General features: G+C 41.4%; 2 protein-coding genes across 6 annotated transcripts in view; both read left to right on the top strand.

Annotated features, from left to right (window-relative positions):
• Positions 1 to 14,018, top strand: part of LOC148935403 (uncharacterized) — a 162,810-nt gene extending 148,792 nt beyond the window's left edge. For 4 of the 5 annotated variants that reach the window (XR_016140356.1, XR_016140362.1, XR_016140359.1 and 1 more), the window contains one exon: positions 11,584 to 12,996. The gene's annotated coding sequence lies outside the window, so the exon portion shown is untranslated. Of the gene's footprint in view, positions 1 to 11,583; positions 12,997 to 13,966 lie in introns of those variants that run through there. The other variant, XR_016140357.1, reaches the window with a different exon arrangement.
• On the top strand, positions 13,982 to 14,954 carry COX7C (Cytochrome c oxidase subunit 7C). Its single transcript, XM_011632811.3, has 3 exons — positions 13,982 to 14,173; positions 14,272 to 14,392; positions 14,827 to 14,954. The coding sequence occupies exons 1-2, from the start codon at positions 14,066 to 14,068 to the stop codon at positions 14,383 to 14,385; spliced, it is 222 nt and encodes a 73-aa protein (XP_011631113.1). The 5' UTR covers positions 13,982 to 14,065; the 3' UTR covers positions 14,386 to 14,392; positions 14,827 to 14,954.
• The last annotated feature ends 497 nt before the right edge of the window (positions 14,955 to 15,451 follow it).

Raw genomic sequence — 15,451 nt, 5'->3', positions numbered from 1 at the left:
TATATATATCTAAATTTAAAATTAATTTTGCTTATATCGCCATGTGCCATTATTTTAAACGGATTTACAACGCGACAGCTCAAAGCTATTTTTTAACAAAACGATAATCAAATTTTGAAATCGATTAATCCATCTCTATTTCCCCTATTGGAAATTCTTATTGCGAAGAATATCACTTCAATCCAAAATTAAAGATTTATTTTATCTATTTTTTATCAGATTTATTTTAGAAAGATTTATTTTATCTATCTTTGAAGAAATGTCTACAGTCCAATGACTTTCGAGATATCTGAGATCTGAACGAATGTACAACAGAAACTCATCTTTATATTCATAAAAGCAAATTATACTGTCAATTCTTCCTTGTCCTCTTCGAAATTAGCATTGAAAAGATTTTACTGGCTATTCCATCCTACGATAAGTGCGTTTTTCAAGGACACATTCCTCCTCGTCTTTTACGAGCAGCTTTAGACGATTTGTAGAAGTGCGAAATTCCAGAAATATGAACAATCGCCCGCGCGTACATAATGACACAGTGATTCCGCGAATCTACGAATAACTGGAAATCCCGAACGCGCGCGGACGTCGCGCGATCGCGAGATCGCATTTTGTGATGCCAAGTATTAATCGTCGGAATTGCTCGGGCGGATCGCGCGGCTCGGCTCTAAAGCTTATTTGCAGTAACGGATGTAGGGCTTCTCGTTACGGTTATTTACGTATTACGGATTTTAGTGCCGTGACCGTATATAGCGCAGCCCATATTTTAATCTCACACGGGCGAACTCGCGCGATTCGCGCCCACGCGCCAATTTCGCCGCGAAGATTTCTTCGCGAAGAGAGTAAGCCGCGTATCATCATCGCCTTATTTTCGCATTACGTAAGACTCTATTCCGACCGATTGTCTATTGCGCCGCTCTCCAATATGAGCGGCTCACTGCTGTGAGAACGGGCTCTGCAGGATGCGTCACGGAATAAATAAACCGTTTTCTTCCTGTCGTGAAATCTTATCGCAATCTTTTTCTAATGAATCATCTTCGACGTAAACGGTTGATTACACACCTCGCGTTAAGTCGCTTAACATTAAACGTTTTTTTTTCTTTAATAATTAAATTGCAATTTAAAAGTTGGTATATGAATTAACGTGAACTCTGAATGAGAGATTATCTGAGGGCAACTCGAAGGAGAGATCGTCTCTGCGAGAGTTTGCAGCTTCGTGATAATCCGTCGCGGAGGCTCTACGTTAAATTTCATTAATTCCCGTATCTCGCGCACGCGATTTTTGAATTTGTACCTTTCTTTCGTTTAACGATATTTAGTACTCAATAAATAATTATATATGATATGAGCCCTCTCTCCTCCATTTTAAATAATTATCACGAGCAAGATAATCGCATAAAAATCAATAAAAAATTCGAGCCAGTCGACATCCCGCGTTTATTAGATCCGCACTTTCTTATGATTCCTCACGCTTAATTCCATTAAGCTTCGACCGCAATCGAATCTTCACCGCATTTTCGAGCTCGAGGAATTCAGAGCGAACGACGCAATTCCGCGGCGCACGTTTCAAGGAGCGCGAAGGAGAGGAGAGCTCGGGAGCGGAACGAAAGAGAGCGAAACGGGGAGAAAGAGAGACGAGAACGGAGAGGAGAACGCAGCGGAACCGTGCGGCTGTTCTTCGCGCGCGGGGTGACGTCATAAAGCTTATTTATACAGCCACACGTGTACGAGGCGTGCGGTCACGGCGTTGTCGCGAGTTGTTGCCTCCGCGCGCGGCCCAGAACTTCGAAACGTTCCGCGAACCGCCACGGCTCGTGCGTATGACTCTTTTCTTTTTTTTTTTTTTTTTTTTCTTTTAACGCGCGAAGGGGGAAGAGGAGGAGGACGCACGCGGCGGCCGCGTTTGTTCTCCGGACGACGATTGCGTCAGGCCGTTGCGCCGCGTCGCCGGCGTTACGAAATCCTGGAAAATCTAGCATTACGAGCCCGCGCGTTTGAAAATACGCCGAGCGGAAGCGGACGAAATGACGACGCGACGCGACGCGACGCGACGCGATGCGACGCGCGACACGACGGGGAAAAACAATAACGAGCCCGAGGGAAAAAGCGTTGCCGGAATGCGAAATGGTGGCTTTAGCGGCGATAAAAATATTGCATACGACGCGATGACGCAACATCCCGCGCCAAACGAGACTTATCAGAGCTGGCCTAACGACGGTGATGCAAACGGTGTCGGCTCTTTCGGAGCCGGATCAAATTTTTCGCGTACCAGATAGAAAAGAGATAAAATAAAAAAAAATAAAAATAAAAAAAGATAGAATTAGGCCAGAATTTTCGCACACGAAAAAAACAATTTTGCAGATCTGAAAATGAATTTTGTTGGACCATCAAAATTAATTACGCGGGGCATTTAAACATGATGAAAATATCGCAAAACTTTTTTACATTTTAGCAATTAATTTAAATGTTTTACATAATTATTTTGATGGCCCAACGAAATTATTTTTCAGATTTATACCCAGCAAAAGTTGTTCTCTTTACCTTTTATTTGTTAATTTTTATTATCTATTTTCTCATTATTTTTTTTTTTTTTTTTTTTCCAAAACCCGTCTTGAATCGCTTTTTCTCACGAAGAAACATACATATTTTTTACAACCACGCTTTCTTAAAATAGTTGATTTTAATTTCTCTATTAACATTTGAATTGATATTTTCAATTCGTTAGCGTTAGGAAAACAGAGATACAATCTCGGCGTCTTGGCGGCATTTTAACGTTGAACGACTCAACAAGAAAAGCAGCGTCTAATTTTGTAGTATGACTGCTCGCTGCGCTGCGTGTGCGGAATTCACTCGCGGTTAGGAACCAGGAAGGTCCGTGGTACGTGCGACGTGGTGCAACAAGGTGGCACACAGTGTTTGGAGATACACGCGTTGTTATGTGCCGGCACGTGAACGTCAGATTTACACGAGGACGCCGTTCCGTCGCGAAAGCCGCGCGATTGCGCGCTTCAGTCTGAAACGTTGAGACGAGCTCTCGTCTTGCGTCAAAGGCACTGCGATTACATCGAGCGTACAGCTGAAATCTGCATCTCCTTCAGAGGTCCTTGAACACACGACGGGAGATTCGCGTCCCGAATTCCAAGGATCATCCTCCGAAGTTGCTAACGGCGCGAGCTCAAGAAATCCGTTTTCTTGAAATAATGTCAACGAGTTCATATATAAATTTTCGATTCCGTTTCGTTAATCGACAAACGCAAAATATGATTTCGCATTTCCGCGGAAAGTCGACGAAGCGGACCTGTACGATTTCGCAGAATTTTCTCAGTCGAGGCACCGCCGTCATTTTTTTTTTTTTTTTTCTTTTTGGAGGAAAGGGCGCACATGAATCAAGCAAATCATATTTTTCCGGATTCTTAGTCCTTCCCCGCCCCTCTCTCTCTCTCTCTCTCTCTCTCCCCTTCTCTCTTTCTCCTCGCCTCTCTCTTCATTCAGCAGTTCGCGGGAGCGATTATGTTGAAATAACTCGCGGTACGTGCGCGAAAAAGCTTCCACGAGACTCGGCGGTGCTCGCCGTCGGCTATAAAGCCGGATAAGCCGGGTGATCTATTTCGCGACGCTGAAATGGCGTCGTCGGACTTTAACGTCGTCCGGACGGCCGGATGCGTCGTTTTTCTTATTCGTTTCCGCGAGACGTCCTCTCCGCGCCGGATCGATCGATCGCTCCGCGTCGGGGAGGACCGTCGAACGCGGGGGCGGGGGAGGGGGGGAGGGAGGGGAAACAGGACGGCATACATTATCTCTGATTAGGTGCGAATCCGCGCGTTCGCGCGGTGTCATAAATAATACCGCTAATAAGATCGGTAACCGACTTGCAAATTTCCTCTCACTTCCGCCCACATTTCTCGTTTTACCTCATTTACACTCATCAGGCGGATTTTATTCGCCGAATATTTTATAGGAAACGTACGTTCGATGATTGCTCTTTAGCGCGAACGTTTCGGTGTAAAATTCAAAAGAATATTTCTCATCTATTTACATTTATCCGTGGAATTTATTTTCACCGGGAATACCTTCGCCGTGCCGATCGTTCGGTTGTCCTTTGCGCGGACGTTCCGATATAAAATGTCGAAGAAGCGGGAGGAATAAAGGAAGGAATGAATTATTTTCTTTCGCGACTTCTTCTCTCGATTCTTTCGCGTCTCGTAATGTCTCGCGTGACGAAGTGTGAAGTCCACGTGGCGTGATAATATCACCGTCTCTGCCTTCGACGTGAAAATAGTGGACATGCTCGCGAAGGGAGGGGGGAGGAGGAGGGACTCTTCGTCTCTCCTCCGTCGTTTCCCCCGACGTTTTCGTCGTCGAGCGAAACACTTTCCTTCGCTACACCGGCGACGACGGCCTCTTAATGCATATAACACGCTTATCGATCGGCGCTTGTCTCGTCGCGGATTACAAAGAGCCCGTACACATGTGCGAAACGCGCGCGTCGTTAGTAACGCTGCCGGCGGAATCGCGCTAATCCCTTTCTTTATAGGAATTTTCGGAGCGCGACGTGACAATAGAAAGAGACAGAGAGAGAGAGAGAGAGAGAGAGAGAGAGAGAGAGAGGAGGACGGGAATTTAGGAATTACGTTTCCACAATGTAATTTTGACCATCGAGTCACCGAGGCGCTCTCGTGCAAAGCTCAATGGGATGATTTAGACCGAGGAATAAATTAGCTATTTTATATTATTTATTATTATTATTTTTTTAATATTCACTAATAATCATTATCACATTGTTCCGTATAATAGAATAAAATATAACATAGAATAAACATAGAATAAAAATCGCTAATTTATTAGCTAATCGGGTCTTGAAAATTTGCAATAAATTCATTCATTTTTCATTTACGATTAAAATTATAATTATATTATGGGATTATGATGATGATTGAAAAAAAACTATTTCTTTTTATCAAGGGGATATCAGCTGTTCCGAAATGGATTCGTGGAAGCTTTCTCGCTTGAGATTAGAGTCTCGGTGAGACTCGGTTACGCGTGAAACAAGATAACGGATTTTGGCAGCGATATGCACCGAGGGGCAGCTCGCCATTACGATCGCAATTACGCGCGCCTGTGGATGGATCCGTGTGCGGCTTCGTCTGCTCCCGCATCGCCTCCGCTCCTTCTTTCTCATCCTTCTCTTCTCTCTCTCCGCCACCGGCTACTTTAGATCCATTGCCCTCCGCGCAGTCTTTCTCGTGCCCTCGCCTGCCGCCGCCGCCGCCGCCATCGCGGGTATTTGTTTCTGTTTCGGAATCGGCGCGGCAGAGGAAAAAAATCGGGTCAACTGTGGCTCGGCTCGGCTCGACTCGGCTCGGCTCGGCTCGGCTCGGCTCGATTCCGCTTCTCTCGCTCGTTTCTCTTTCTTCCCAACAGCGCACGTAGCTTGAAGGATGCAGTTACAATACAATTATCCTTCACCTTCCGCTCGCCTTCCCCCTTCCCCCCCTCTCTCTCTCTCTCTCTCTCTCTCGCCTGTTTTCCAGATTTTGAGAGCGCAATTTCTGTCCCACGAAACTACCTGTGTTAAGAAGGAGTCGCATTAGACGAGACAGAAAGAGAGAGAGAGAGAGAGAGAGAGAGAGAGAGAGAGGGGGGGGGAGAAACAGACAGTGAGAGAGGGAGAGGAGGAACAGGAAATGGGAAATAACAAGCGCCGAGTGCTTGTTCAATCGATTTCCATTTCAATCGATTCGTTAACGGACCTTTTTTCGCGAGTGCAGTCGACTTTAACCGCAATCCCGCTCCTCTTTGTTTTACGAGCTCGCGAGATTGCAAAACGGTTGTAGCATGACTATAACACATTTGGTGGGATGAAGATCGTTAGGTCTTATCGCGGATTTATCCTCATTTTACTCCGTATACCGCGTCCGTACGACACGTATGATTTCTTCTTACTTTGTCTTCATCAGGGGTAGGCCATACGCGGTGCGGCCGATTTTCCGCGATCCTTACGGATTTACGAGCTCCCGATCGCAGCCTCGCTGCGCTTATATTCATATTAAAACGACAGGAAATTTATTGCCATTCGAGGAGAACGCCGCAGTAAATTTTCTATCGTTTTAAAATGGGGATCATAGATATTCACCCCCCTCCCCTCCTCCCCCGGATTTCCCCAGATGGCCACTACTCGCGTGTACTCTCGCGCGCGCTTTTGACGCTGAAGCGTTCTTTCCCGATTGAATGTTTTTAATTTAAACAATCGAACGGATAACGAACGATTAATGACAAACGAGCTCTGGCGTCCCGCGCGCGCTTGAATTATTTTTGATAAAACACTCGACGGCCATTTCGCAGAGTTACATGGGCTTTGCCCTCGCATGACGATGGCTTCACTCGTCGCAATACCGGGGGCCGAATGAAAGCGTGGAAACGCTTAATGACAATAATAAAGCTTTCAGCGACGTCTTTACACGTCGTTAATTCACAGAGCACGGTCGAAGCGGCGGAGGATTGGCGATTATAACGGAGAATGGGTATAAAAGAAATAGAACGTCGAAACCGCAAACTCGTGCGATTTGATAGCCGTAACCGGCCGGAAATACATTAGAACCGGACGTTGGGTCAACTTCCTGTCAAACGCCGGCACGCCCTTTTTGCGCTCGTCTCAGTTTCAGTCTCTCCTTTCCACCTTCCTTTTTACGAAGGGGCGAGCCCGGAGTAGCTTAACTCCCCGGTTTTGTTAGCAAAACGTGCATCGTTATACCGTTACATAACCTACGGACAGCTATTTCCGATGCACATTAAGCGCGTTTGTATATACAGGATGTCTCGAAACCACCGCGAGAGTAGACTTTAGACGCGAATTTTCTAACGAATTTCCAAATCAAAATTCGTCAACTTATTTTACAATATATTTATAATATTAAATTATATTTTTAATTGATTTAATAATATATTTTTCTTGGAGGAAAAAGATTTTTGAAGAGAGGAAAGAAAGGCCTTAAAGCTAACAACACGCGTTATTTCATTTATATATATATATATATATATATATATATATATATATATATATTTTTTTTTACAACTTTGAAACAATTAACCCAGAGACGCCGGTCTTGCGACTTGCGATAATTCGCATTGCGGCAGAGAATGTGTAATGTGGCACGCAAATGTGCAAATAGCGCGGAGCGCGACAATAATCAAGGGGCAATCTTCGAGTATCGGTGAAGCCAATCGAAAATTAAATCGGCGCAGAAATAATCTCGTTCACGCGGGAACAATTGTTTCGCCGAACATACGATATATCAAATTCGGCCACGCGCGCGCCCATGTAAAAATCTAACGCAGCGAATCGGAAAATGGTGTCTCGAAAATATTTCGCAAAATATCGCTCCTGCCGCACGAACGACGGCCGATCGATCATCCGCGCAGCGGAGGCACGGGCAGCCAGGATAAATGTTCCATCAAACCCGCTCATAAGCGTTTTTTCGGCTGTTTCGCTTTTCGGTCATCGCTCTCGTTATATCTGACACCTACGCGAAACCCGGCTATCTGAGAATCGAGAATGGCGGAATAACCCCCTCCGCCCCGCCCCCCTCCCCCCTCGCCCCCGTGGAGATTAGAGCGGAACTGAAACCAACAATCAGATGATATCCTTTTAATTTTGGATTTCCCGTTAAACTTTTTATAACGGAAGAACTCTATCGTTTTAAAAGTGCTATTATTATTATTATTTTATTAACGAAATATCCGATTTTTGCGAATAGTATCATCAGCGATTATGCTATAACGTTCGTGCCGCGGATATTTATATTTTCGGTGTAAACTTATTTTGGACGTAACATTCTCACCCGCGTTAACACAACGATAATACGAAATAAATACACATGACACCCGTGGATTAGCTAGCAATTATAACAGAGCATCAACTTTATTTTCGCTTATTACAGAAGTTTGTTATTCTAAATAAATATTGCAATTGTACTTTTCTTTTCATTTACTTATCTTATTGCATACCAATCATATTTCATTAATGGAATTTTCTGTATCGTGTAATATTTAATATAATTTCTCACTTTCTCTCTCTCAATTATTTTTTATTATTTTTTTTATTACTCTTTCTGTATTTTGATTTTTATTCTTTTGTAACAAATTCATTATGTTCGCATATTTTAAGTTTCAATGCTTGAGAGGACGCTATCCTAGAGCGTTTAAATTTCTCTCTCTCTAATAATAAGTAACAAATAAATCGGTCAAATCAACATCAATATTCTTTTAAAGAAAATATTACGAGATCAGAAGGAAGATTTGGGAAAATGTAAGGCGGTCGATCTAACAAGCGGAAATTTGACTTGAGGATAGACGCGCACAAACTTGAAAAATGTAAAATTAGATTGTGCAAACTTGTGCATTTTTCGTAATTCTTTATTCGATTTGATTCCGACACCACAATATTTTGGTCCGAGCCGTCGAGAATAAGTCGTACGTCTCGAGAAAATTGTCCGCTGTATGATCCTCGTCCTGCGAAAAAAGGTGCGAGACCACCTTGTTTGCGTCCGTTAATCCTATCTTCGCGGGGGATCGATCGATCTTGGTTGAAAAGCGGAGGATCAAGAGAGAGAGAGAGAGACTAGCCGAGGTCTCTCACGCTGGGAAATTCGATAGCGATTTCGCCGAGCGCGAGAGACGAAGGAGACTCTTGAGGCCGCGACTCTCAAAGAATTTCCGGAGTGCGTTTCTTTGAGCGACACTTTTATCGGATCTGTACGTCTTGATGGACGGCGATTTTTCTTTTCGACGATCGTTCTTTCGAGAGATTCATCACGCGCAAGTATGCACAAAATATGGTAGAAAGCCAAGGCAGACTACTACTTTTAAAATACACGCGACACTTGGAGACGCCTCTTTGAAAAACGATCTGTGAATAAGTACGTATTTTTGGTCGTTGTGATCGGAATAAATAAAGTTGATAAGATATTAAATTTAACGATCTCGTTATTACGAAGAATAATAATCGTAAGTGAAATTATTATTATTTATTAAAGGGGAAATAATTGAGTCATAGCTTTGAGCTGCTACAAACAATTTGTTAAAAAAAGTAACTGCACGTAGTTTGCGACATAAGTAATTTGTCTTAAGCATTTATAAATTAATATTTATAACTGTTAATAAATGTTTATAAATATATGTATAATTAATTAATAAATATAAATTAAAAAAAAAATATATATTAGACATCTCTCTAAGAGATTCTGTTTATAACCGATAATAATGCTACCTACTACCACGTTATTTGAAATTAATTAAATTATTATTGTTTCAAAAAATGTGAATATTTCTGAGAATTCCAGTTTAAAGAGCTGGAAATGAAAACGGCGCGTATCCCTTATACACGTTGCTTAGGCAAACAGTCGAGTCGAGCTCTGCGCTTCTGCCGGCGGAAGTGGTTGGAAATTAAAATAACGCCGCATCTTCCGCTGTTCTAGCGGTTCGTCTGTTTATCTATTCCGAGCCGCATATCTAAACGGAAAATAACGGTCGGCCGAAAGGTGCATGTGCACAGGTAGGCGAGAGGGAGGGGGGGGGAAAGGGGGAGGGGGTTAGATATACGGGAATATCATAGCCGGCGGAGGATTTCGTGAGGCAGCCGGAATAACAAACGGTTTCCGAGAGCGCGCGGCGAGTCGCGCGCGCACGGCAAAAGAATATTAATCCCGCGCCGCGTGCCAGCATCAGCCAGTATATTCAACCTCGAGCCTCGAGTATTGCGTTGTTTGCCCGACCCGAATCATACACAAGTAGTTCCCGACTTGCATGATTAATGCCTTCCCGAAAGCCGCCGTGGCGCGAGGAGCCGGCCGAGTCGACATGACGGCGGATCCGCCTCCGCGTTGTCATCCGAGAAACGGAGAGACCGGAATCGACAAAAGGGGGAAAAAAACAAACAAACCAAAAAAAAAAAAAAAAAAAATAAAGAAAAGAGGAGAGATTTTCTCTCGCACGAAAATCTCTCGTTAATTGGATTATCTCTCTGGTTTTCGGAGGCAGGCCGACTCCGACTCCCCGGCGCCGTGTGACTGCCCCATGAAACTCGACATGAGACGTCAGATTAACCGGCGATAATCCGGCGGCATCTCCCCCTCTTTCTTTCTTTTTTTTCCTTTCTTTCTTTCTTTCTTTCTTTCTTTCTTCAGCGCGGGTTCTCCCCGAGATCTTTTCTTTCCCGTCTTCCCGTCTCACCGTCGTCCGTGACCGTTCCTTAGTGCCGAGGGCTTATACTCGCGCCGCGTCCTTACACGAAGGGGGTAAGAGCGGTCTGGACAAAGAAACGAGACGACGGGTCCCAAAGTCAGAGGTCACCGCGGACCAATTTCAGCAATGCCGGGCATTTAAATGGAACCGGAGCCTGACGTAATCTCCTATCTCTCCTTCTGACGCTCGCATTCCGGCGCGCTGATGATCACTCCTCTCTCTCTCTCTCTCTCCCCCCCCCGTCTCTCTCACGCTCCCCCCTGCGTCCGTTCCCCTTCGCGTATGTGGCGCGTGCATGCACGCCAAATGAAAGCGTGCTCTATCCTCCCCCTCCTCCTCGCGGATGGCCTAGCCGCTCCGTTCTGCCTCCTCTTCCTCCCCTCCCCCCTCCCCCCTTCCCCGCTGCCTCCACCTCCGAGAGAGTTCTCGCTATCGTACGAGTCATCGCACGATCGCGCGCCGTGTGCCACGAAGAAAGGGCGCTTTCACGAGCATCAAGAGGAACAACGTCGAAATGCTCATCCTCCCCGCTCGTAACCCGCGCCCTGCGCCGCGCATACGGAAAAGTTCGAGATAACCGGCCTCCGGGGAGGGGGGGAGGGAGAGGAGAGGGTGAAGAGGGATGGGTGATGGAGGGAGGGAAGGGGGGAAGAGGAGGCCTTGCATAAATCGTGTTTAACAGAGCGACGCGGAGGAGTGACACGAATTTTAATCGGGCGGCAAGTTGCGGGTCGGCGCGCATCATGCGGCGGCGTTGACAAAACGCTTCAAATGAACGTTGAATCAACGTTGAATAAACACCGCCGCAAATTAGAGCGACGGCGCATAATAACCGCTACGTTCAGTAATATTTCAGCATGAATCCAGTATGTCTATTATTCGTGAAATTATCCCCCGTGAAAAAGGAAAAAACAGAAGAAGAAAAGGGAGAGGGAGAAATAGGGGGTGGAGAAGGGGGGAAAAAAAAAGAAAGAGGAACACGGGAGAGCGGGTTCATTTCATAAGTGGGCGTTTTACAGAGCGACGCTGTAACCTGCGCGTTAAAGCGAATTTTAATTTGGCTTAAGCGGATATTTTATCTAGCGGGGCACTAAAAATGCTTAAAATACTGCCGCAGTGAATAAAACACCTCTCGGAATCAGAAATGAAAAATGTTTACGTTACGACTGTACGTTACGTTAAATGGCATTTTAATGTAAGCGTTAATCATCAAGTATTATTTTGATTACTTTCATCAAGCGCCTCTCGCAAAAAAAATAATCTTTTGAAAACAAACATCCGAACTATAACAATATACTTTTGTCGGAGCGCTACGTTGATTTTCACGTTTTTCTTTCTCTGTTGCAGATCTGGCGATTCGTCCTTCCTCTCCCGAGGAGAAGAATGTGGGATGCACGCGTAGCTCAATAATGCACACGCTACTCTGGGAGAAACAACTCTCTCAATAAAATCTTTCCAAAGGATCAACTTTTACTTACTAAAAGTAGTTTAAATTCCATCCTGTAGATTTCATGTACAGATTATTCAGAGTCATATTCATAAGAGAGATGTTTCTCCGCCGGAGAATGTAAGCAAAAGCTTTTGTTTCAAACTAGTAGGAGTACGGAAGCGAAATTTAATATCTTTAATTTTACGTTTGAAACACGTACCTCAGGGCGAGGAACAAAAGCATTTGCCCCCGTTTTATCCGTAAGACCGATTCGTTGCTGCTGCATCCGACGTCGGTGAAAGGGCCGAGGAGTACTGAAGAAACTGAGGAAGAATGTGTTGGGCGTTACAGGCGGGCCTGACTCTTTGCTCGGCCCGTACTTTTAATGTTGGGTGAGCAAAGTTTCAGGTGTGTTTGTGTCGTCGTGACATCGCGTCGTAACGTCGCGAAAAGGAAGACGATCCTTTTTTTACGTGATCATCCGAGCCGGCGCCTCTTAACGTTACTCTTACGCCTGAAATTTGCTTTTTTTACCTGGCCTCTGCGCTCTCTTACTTTGAGAAAATAAAAGGTGAGCAAAGTTTCAGGTGTGTGAGTGCGTTAAATTTGTACGCGCGTGCGCGTGCGCTGTTTAAAATTTTGCAACACACTCGCCAAGGACAATTTGTGGTGGTCGCTAATTAAAGTCATTATAATTTCTCAAAAGTGATAAACAAAAGGATACGCGTTTGAATTGTTTTGTGATAACACGACATTATTGTTCGATACATTGCTGCTGAATATCACAGTGATATTCAACCACGCAGGATCAACTGAATTAATTAATTAAATTGAACTTTATTACAGAATAATTAGCTGCTGTTCATTTTGGCATTTTCGATGCTCTTGTTATCGATGTATATTTATATTTAAAGATCGGATTCGTCAGATTCGATTTTTATCAGCATTTTCATAAATAAATATAATCGCATTTGTTGAAACATCAAGTGTGTTTATTAACATTATAATAAATTATTAAAAAATGTAATAGATAACATGCGATTATAGAGATTCATAATTGTTTGCAGCATTGAGGATTAATGAAAAATTTATTTTTCTTTACTGCATTACAATGTATTTATAAACTGTCACGTAACAATTAATAATACTGTAATGTAATATTAATTAATAATACGGTAATGTAATATAATACTATTAAATATATTAAATATATATATTATTAAATATATAATCAACTATAAAATTAGATTTGTAAGAATATTTAAAATAAGAATATGTAAAGTAATTCAGACAAATAAAAGGATTACATTTTCAATTGGAAAAATAGGAAATTTATTTATTGCAATATTATAATTACATTTCTCGTTAGAGAAATAAATTTTTCCATACTTATCCCGTTGCATTGCATTTTACTATACCCACATTTCCTTCCTTACTTCCATATTGATTAACAGATTGATAATTTACTAATTGAAAGGCAAATAGAGACGGTATTTTTTTTTAATCATAAATAAATCACATATAATAGGAATTAATTAAAACATATGAAATGTATATATTAATATGAATATATAAATTGACAAATTTTACAAATATTCTTTTATTAAATGAATAACAAAGAAAGTGTTTAATGAATATATTAATCTTCTTAAAAATAATACGACAATTGATTGTATATATCAAATTTCCGTACAAAATACAATATCTTCTTTGATTTTATTATCTTGCATCACGATAAAGCAAATAACATAAAGTAATTATATCGTCTATTGCGCTCATGAATAATTTTCATTGTGCGTTTAATTGAAGCTATTGAGAGATCATTGATATTAATTTACAATAATTATTGACGTAGAATAATAAACAAGCACGCAAAATATCAATTCTGCGTTGCTAACTCGGTTATAAAAACTTAAAAATGCAAAAACATAAAAAGCATAAATGTAAATTCATTAAAAAAATTACATTAGTTTCTACTGCGATATGAAAAATAAAAAAATTTTTTATTTTTGCAATACGAAAAAAAAAAACGCGATTACGCATTGGAAAATTTTATCATTATTCTTTAAATCTAGAAACTTTTCTTAACGCCTAACCTTCTTACCTTAATTTCATATATTCTTTCTCATGCCTTGTCAATTAGTATTTGATAAAAAAAAAAAAACATTAGATGTTTAAAATTATATATAATATTTTTTTTATTTGTTTAATGTATTATTAAAAAAAATATTGTGTGATTGGACAATATTTATATCGCGCATTACGTGTCATTTCCGATACTGATTGCAACAACGTTTTTAGGTTGGCTACCCTGGCCGAAGCGAGCAGACTGGAGCAGACGACGGGCCGCCATTTTCTGAGAAGTTACGTGAGAGCGATCGGTCGGGTATCTCGGCAAGAATGATTAATCCCGCGAGTTTGATCACTCGACAAGCGGTGAGGAGGTTTACGACGAGTGCGGTTCGCAGAAGCGCACATCACGATCCCTACGATGGTGTTCCCGGACATGTAAGTGACGACAGATTCGCGTTGCATACGCATTGCGTAATATTCTGAGGCGCTTGATGGACCCTTGATGGATCTAACCGCAATTCTTTTTCTTTCAGAATTTCCCGTTTAGTACAAAAAATAGGCACGTACTGCTAGGAATGTTCATGGTTTTTTGCGGTAGTGGATTCTCCATTCCCTTCCTCTTGGTTCGCCATCAGTTGAAGAAATAAGCTTTTAGTATGTTGTTATCTTGCGAGTCAGATATTTTGTAAACAAATCTCTTTCATAAAGATCGGCCGCGTTCAGCAGAATGTTTATTTCAGAAACTGCAAGTTTTCTGTGCTAAGATTGGATTATTCCTTTAGATTTGAAAGAATAATGTAATTTCATTACAGAAAACTTCTAAAGCCTTGTGTCCGATAGTAAAAATTGGTTCGACATCTTGGACAGAAAGAGAATTGACCCATTGCATTGATCGATTATGGCTGAATTATTCAAATGCAGTTAGTCAATTTTGTTTTCATCTGAGATCTTAAACTAATTTCTATCATCATAGACACAAGGCTTAATAGTTACAAAATAAATATTTTGCTGAAAGTAGCCTTTATGTCAATGGAATGTTAATTTTTTATCAATTGACAAGATTTTGATATAATCATGTGATTTTTCAGATTACCTGGCTCTATACTGCACTAGTACCATGTCCTGTATATCGATGCTGCGAGCATTGTTTGACTACACTAGGATAACACAATAGAAAATGTATGTGTTTATAATAAAGACAATGATTAATGTCTAATGTCTTTAAATATTTATTAAAAATATATCATTATTGTTGCTAACTTTTAATTCTGTATATTTGAATAATTCACCTATAGCGTATTCGAGTTTCAGTTGTTAATTCCTCACAGATTGCTAATAAATCGATAAATAGATAATCATACTTCTAATATTCTAAAAAGATAAGCACACTAATGATTTTAGCGATAAAAAGAATTTACAGAGGATTTATATGAGGGAAGGATATATATAGAAATACAATTATCACAATATTTCAGCATTTTTATATTTGAGGGATTGATATCAAAAACAAGTCCACAAATAAAACATTTTTTTATTATAGTGTTATGTTGACTAGATAACAGTGGTGTTATTCAGATTTATCAAAAATTAAGTAAATTGTATTATATGGACAATTAATTATTTAGATGTAATTTTATAAAAATCAAATTTGACCTTAACAATTTAACAAAAATCAATACAAGTTAAAATTATCCAATTCTATTAGATCTAATT

Source organism: Pogonomyrmex barbatus, unplaced genomic scaffold (genome assembly GCF_055798465.1).
Source record: "Pogonomyrmex barbatus isolate J1 unplaced genomic scaffold, ASM5579846v1 scaffold5, whole genome shotgun sequence".
NCBI lineage: Eukaryota > Metazoa > Arthropoda > Insecta > Hymenoptera > Formicidae > Pogonomyrmex > Pogonomyrmex barbatus.
This window is presented reverse-complemented; position numbering and strand designations above follow the sequence as displayed.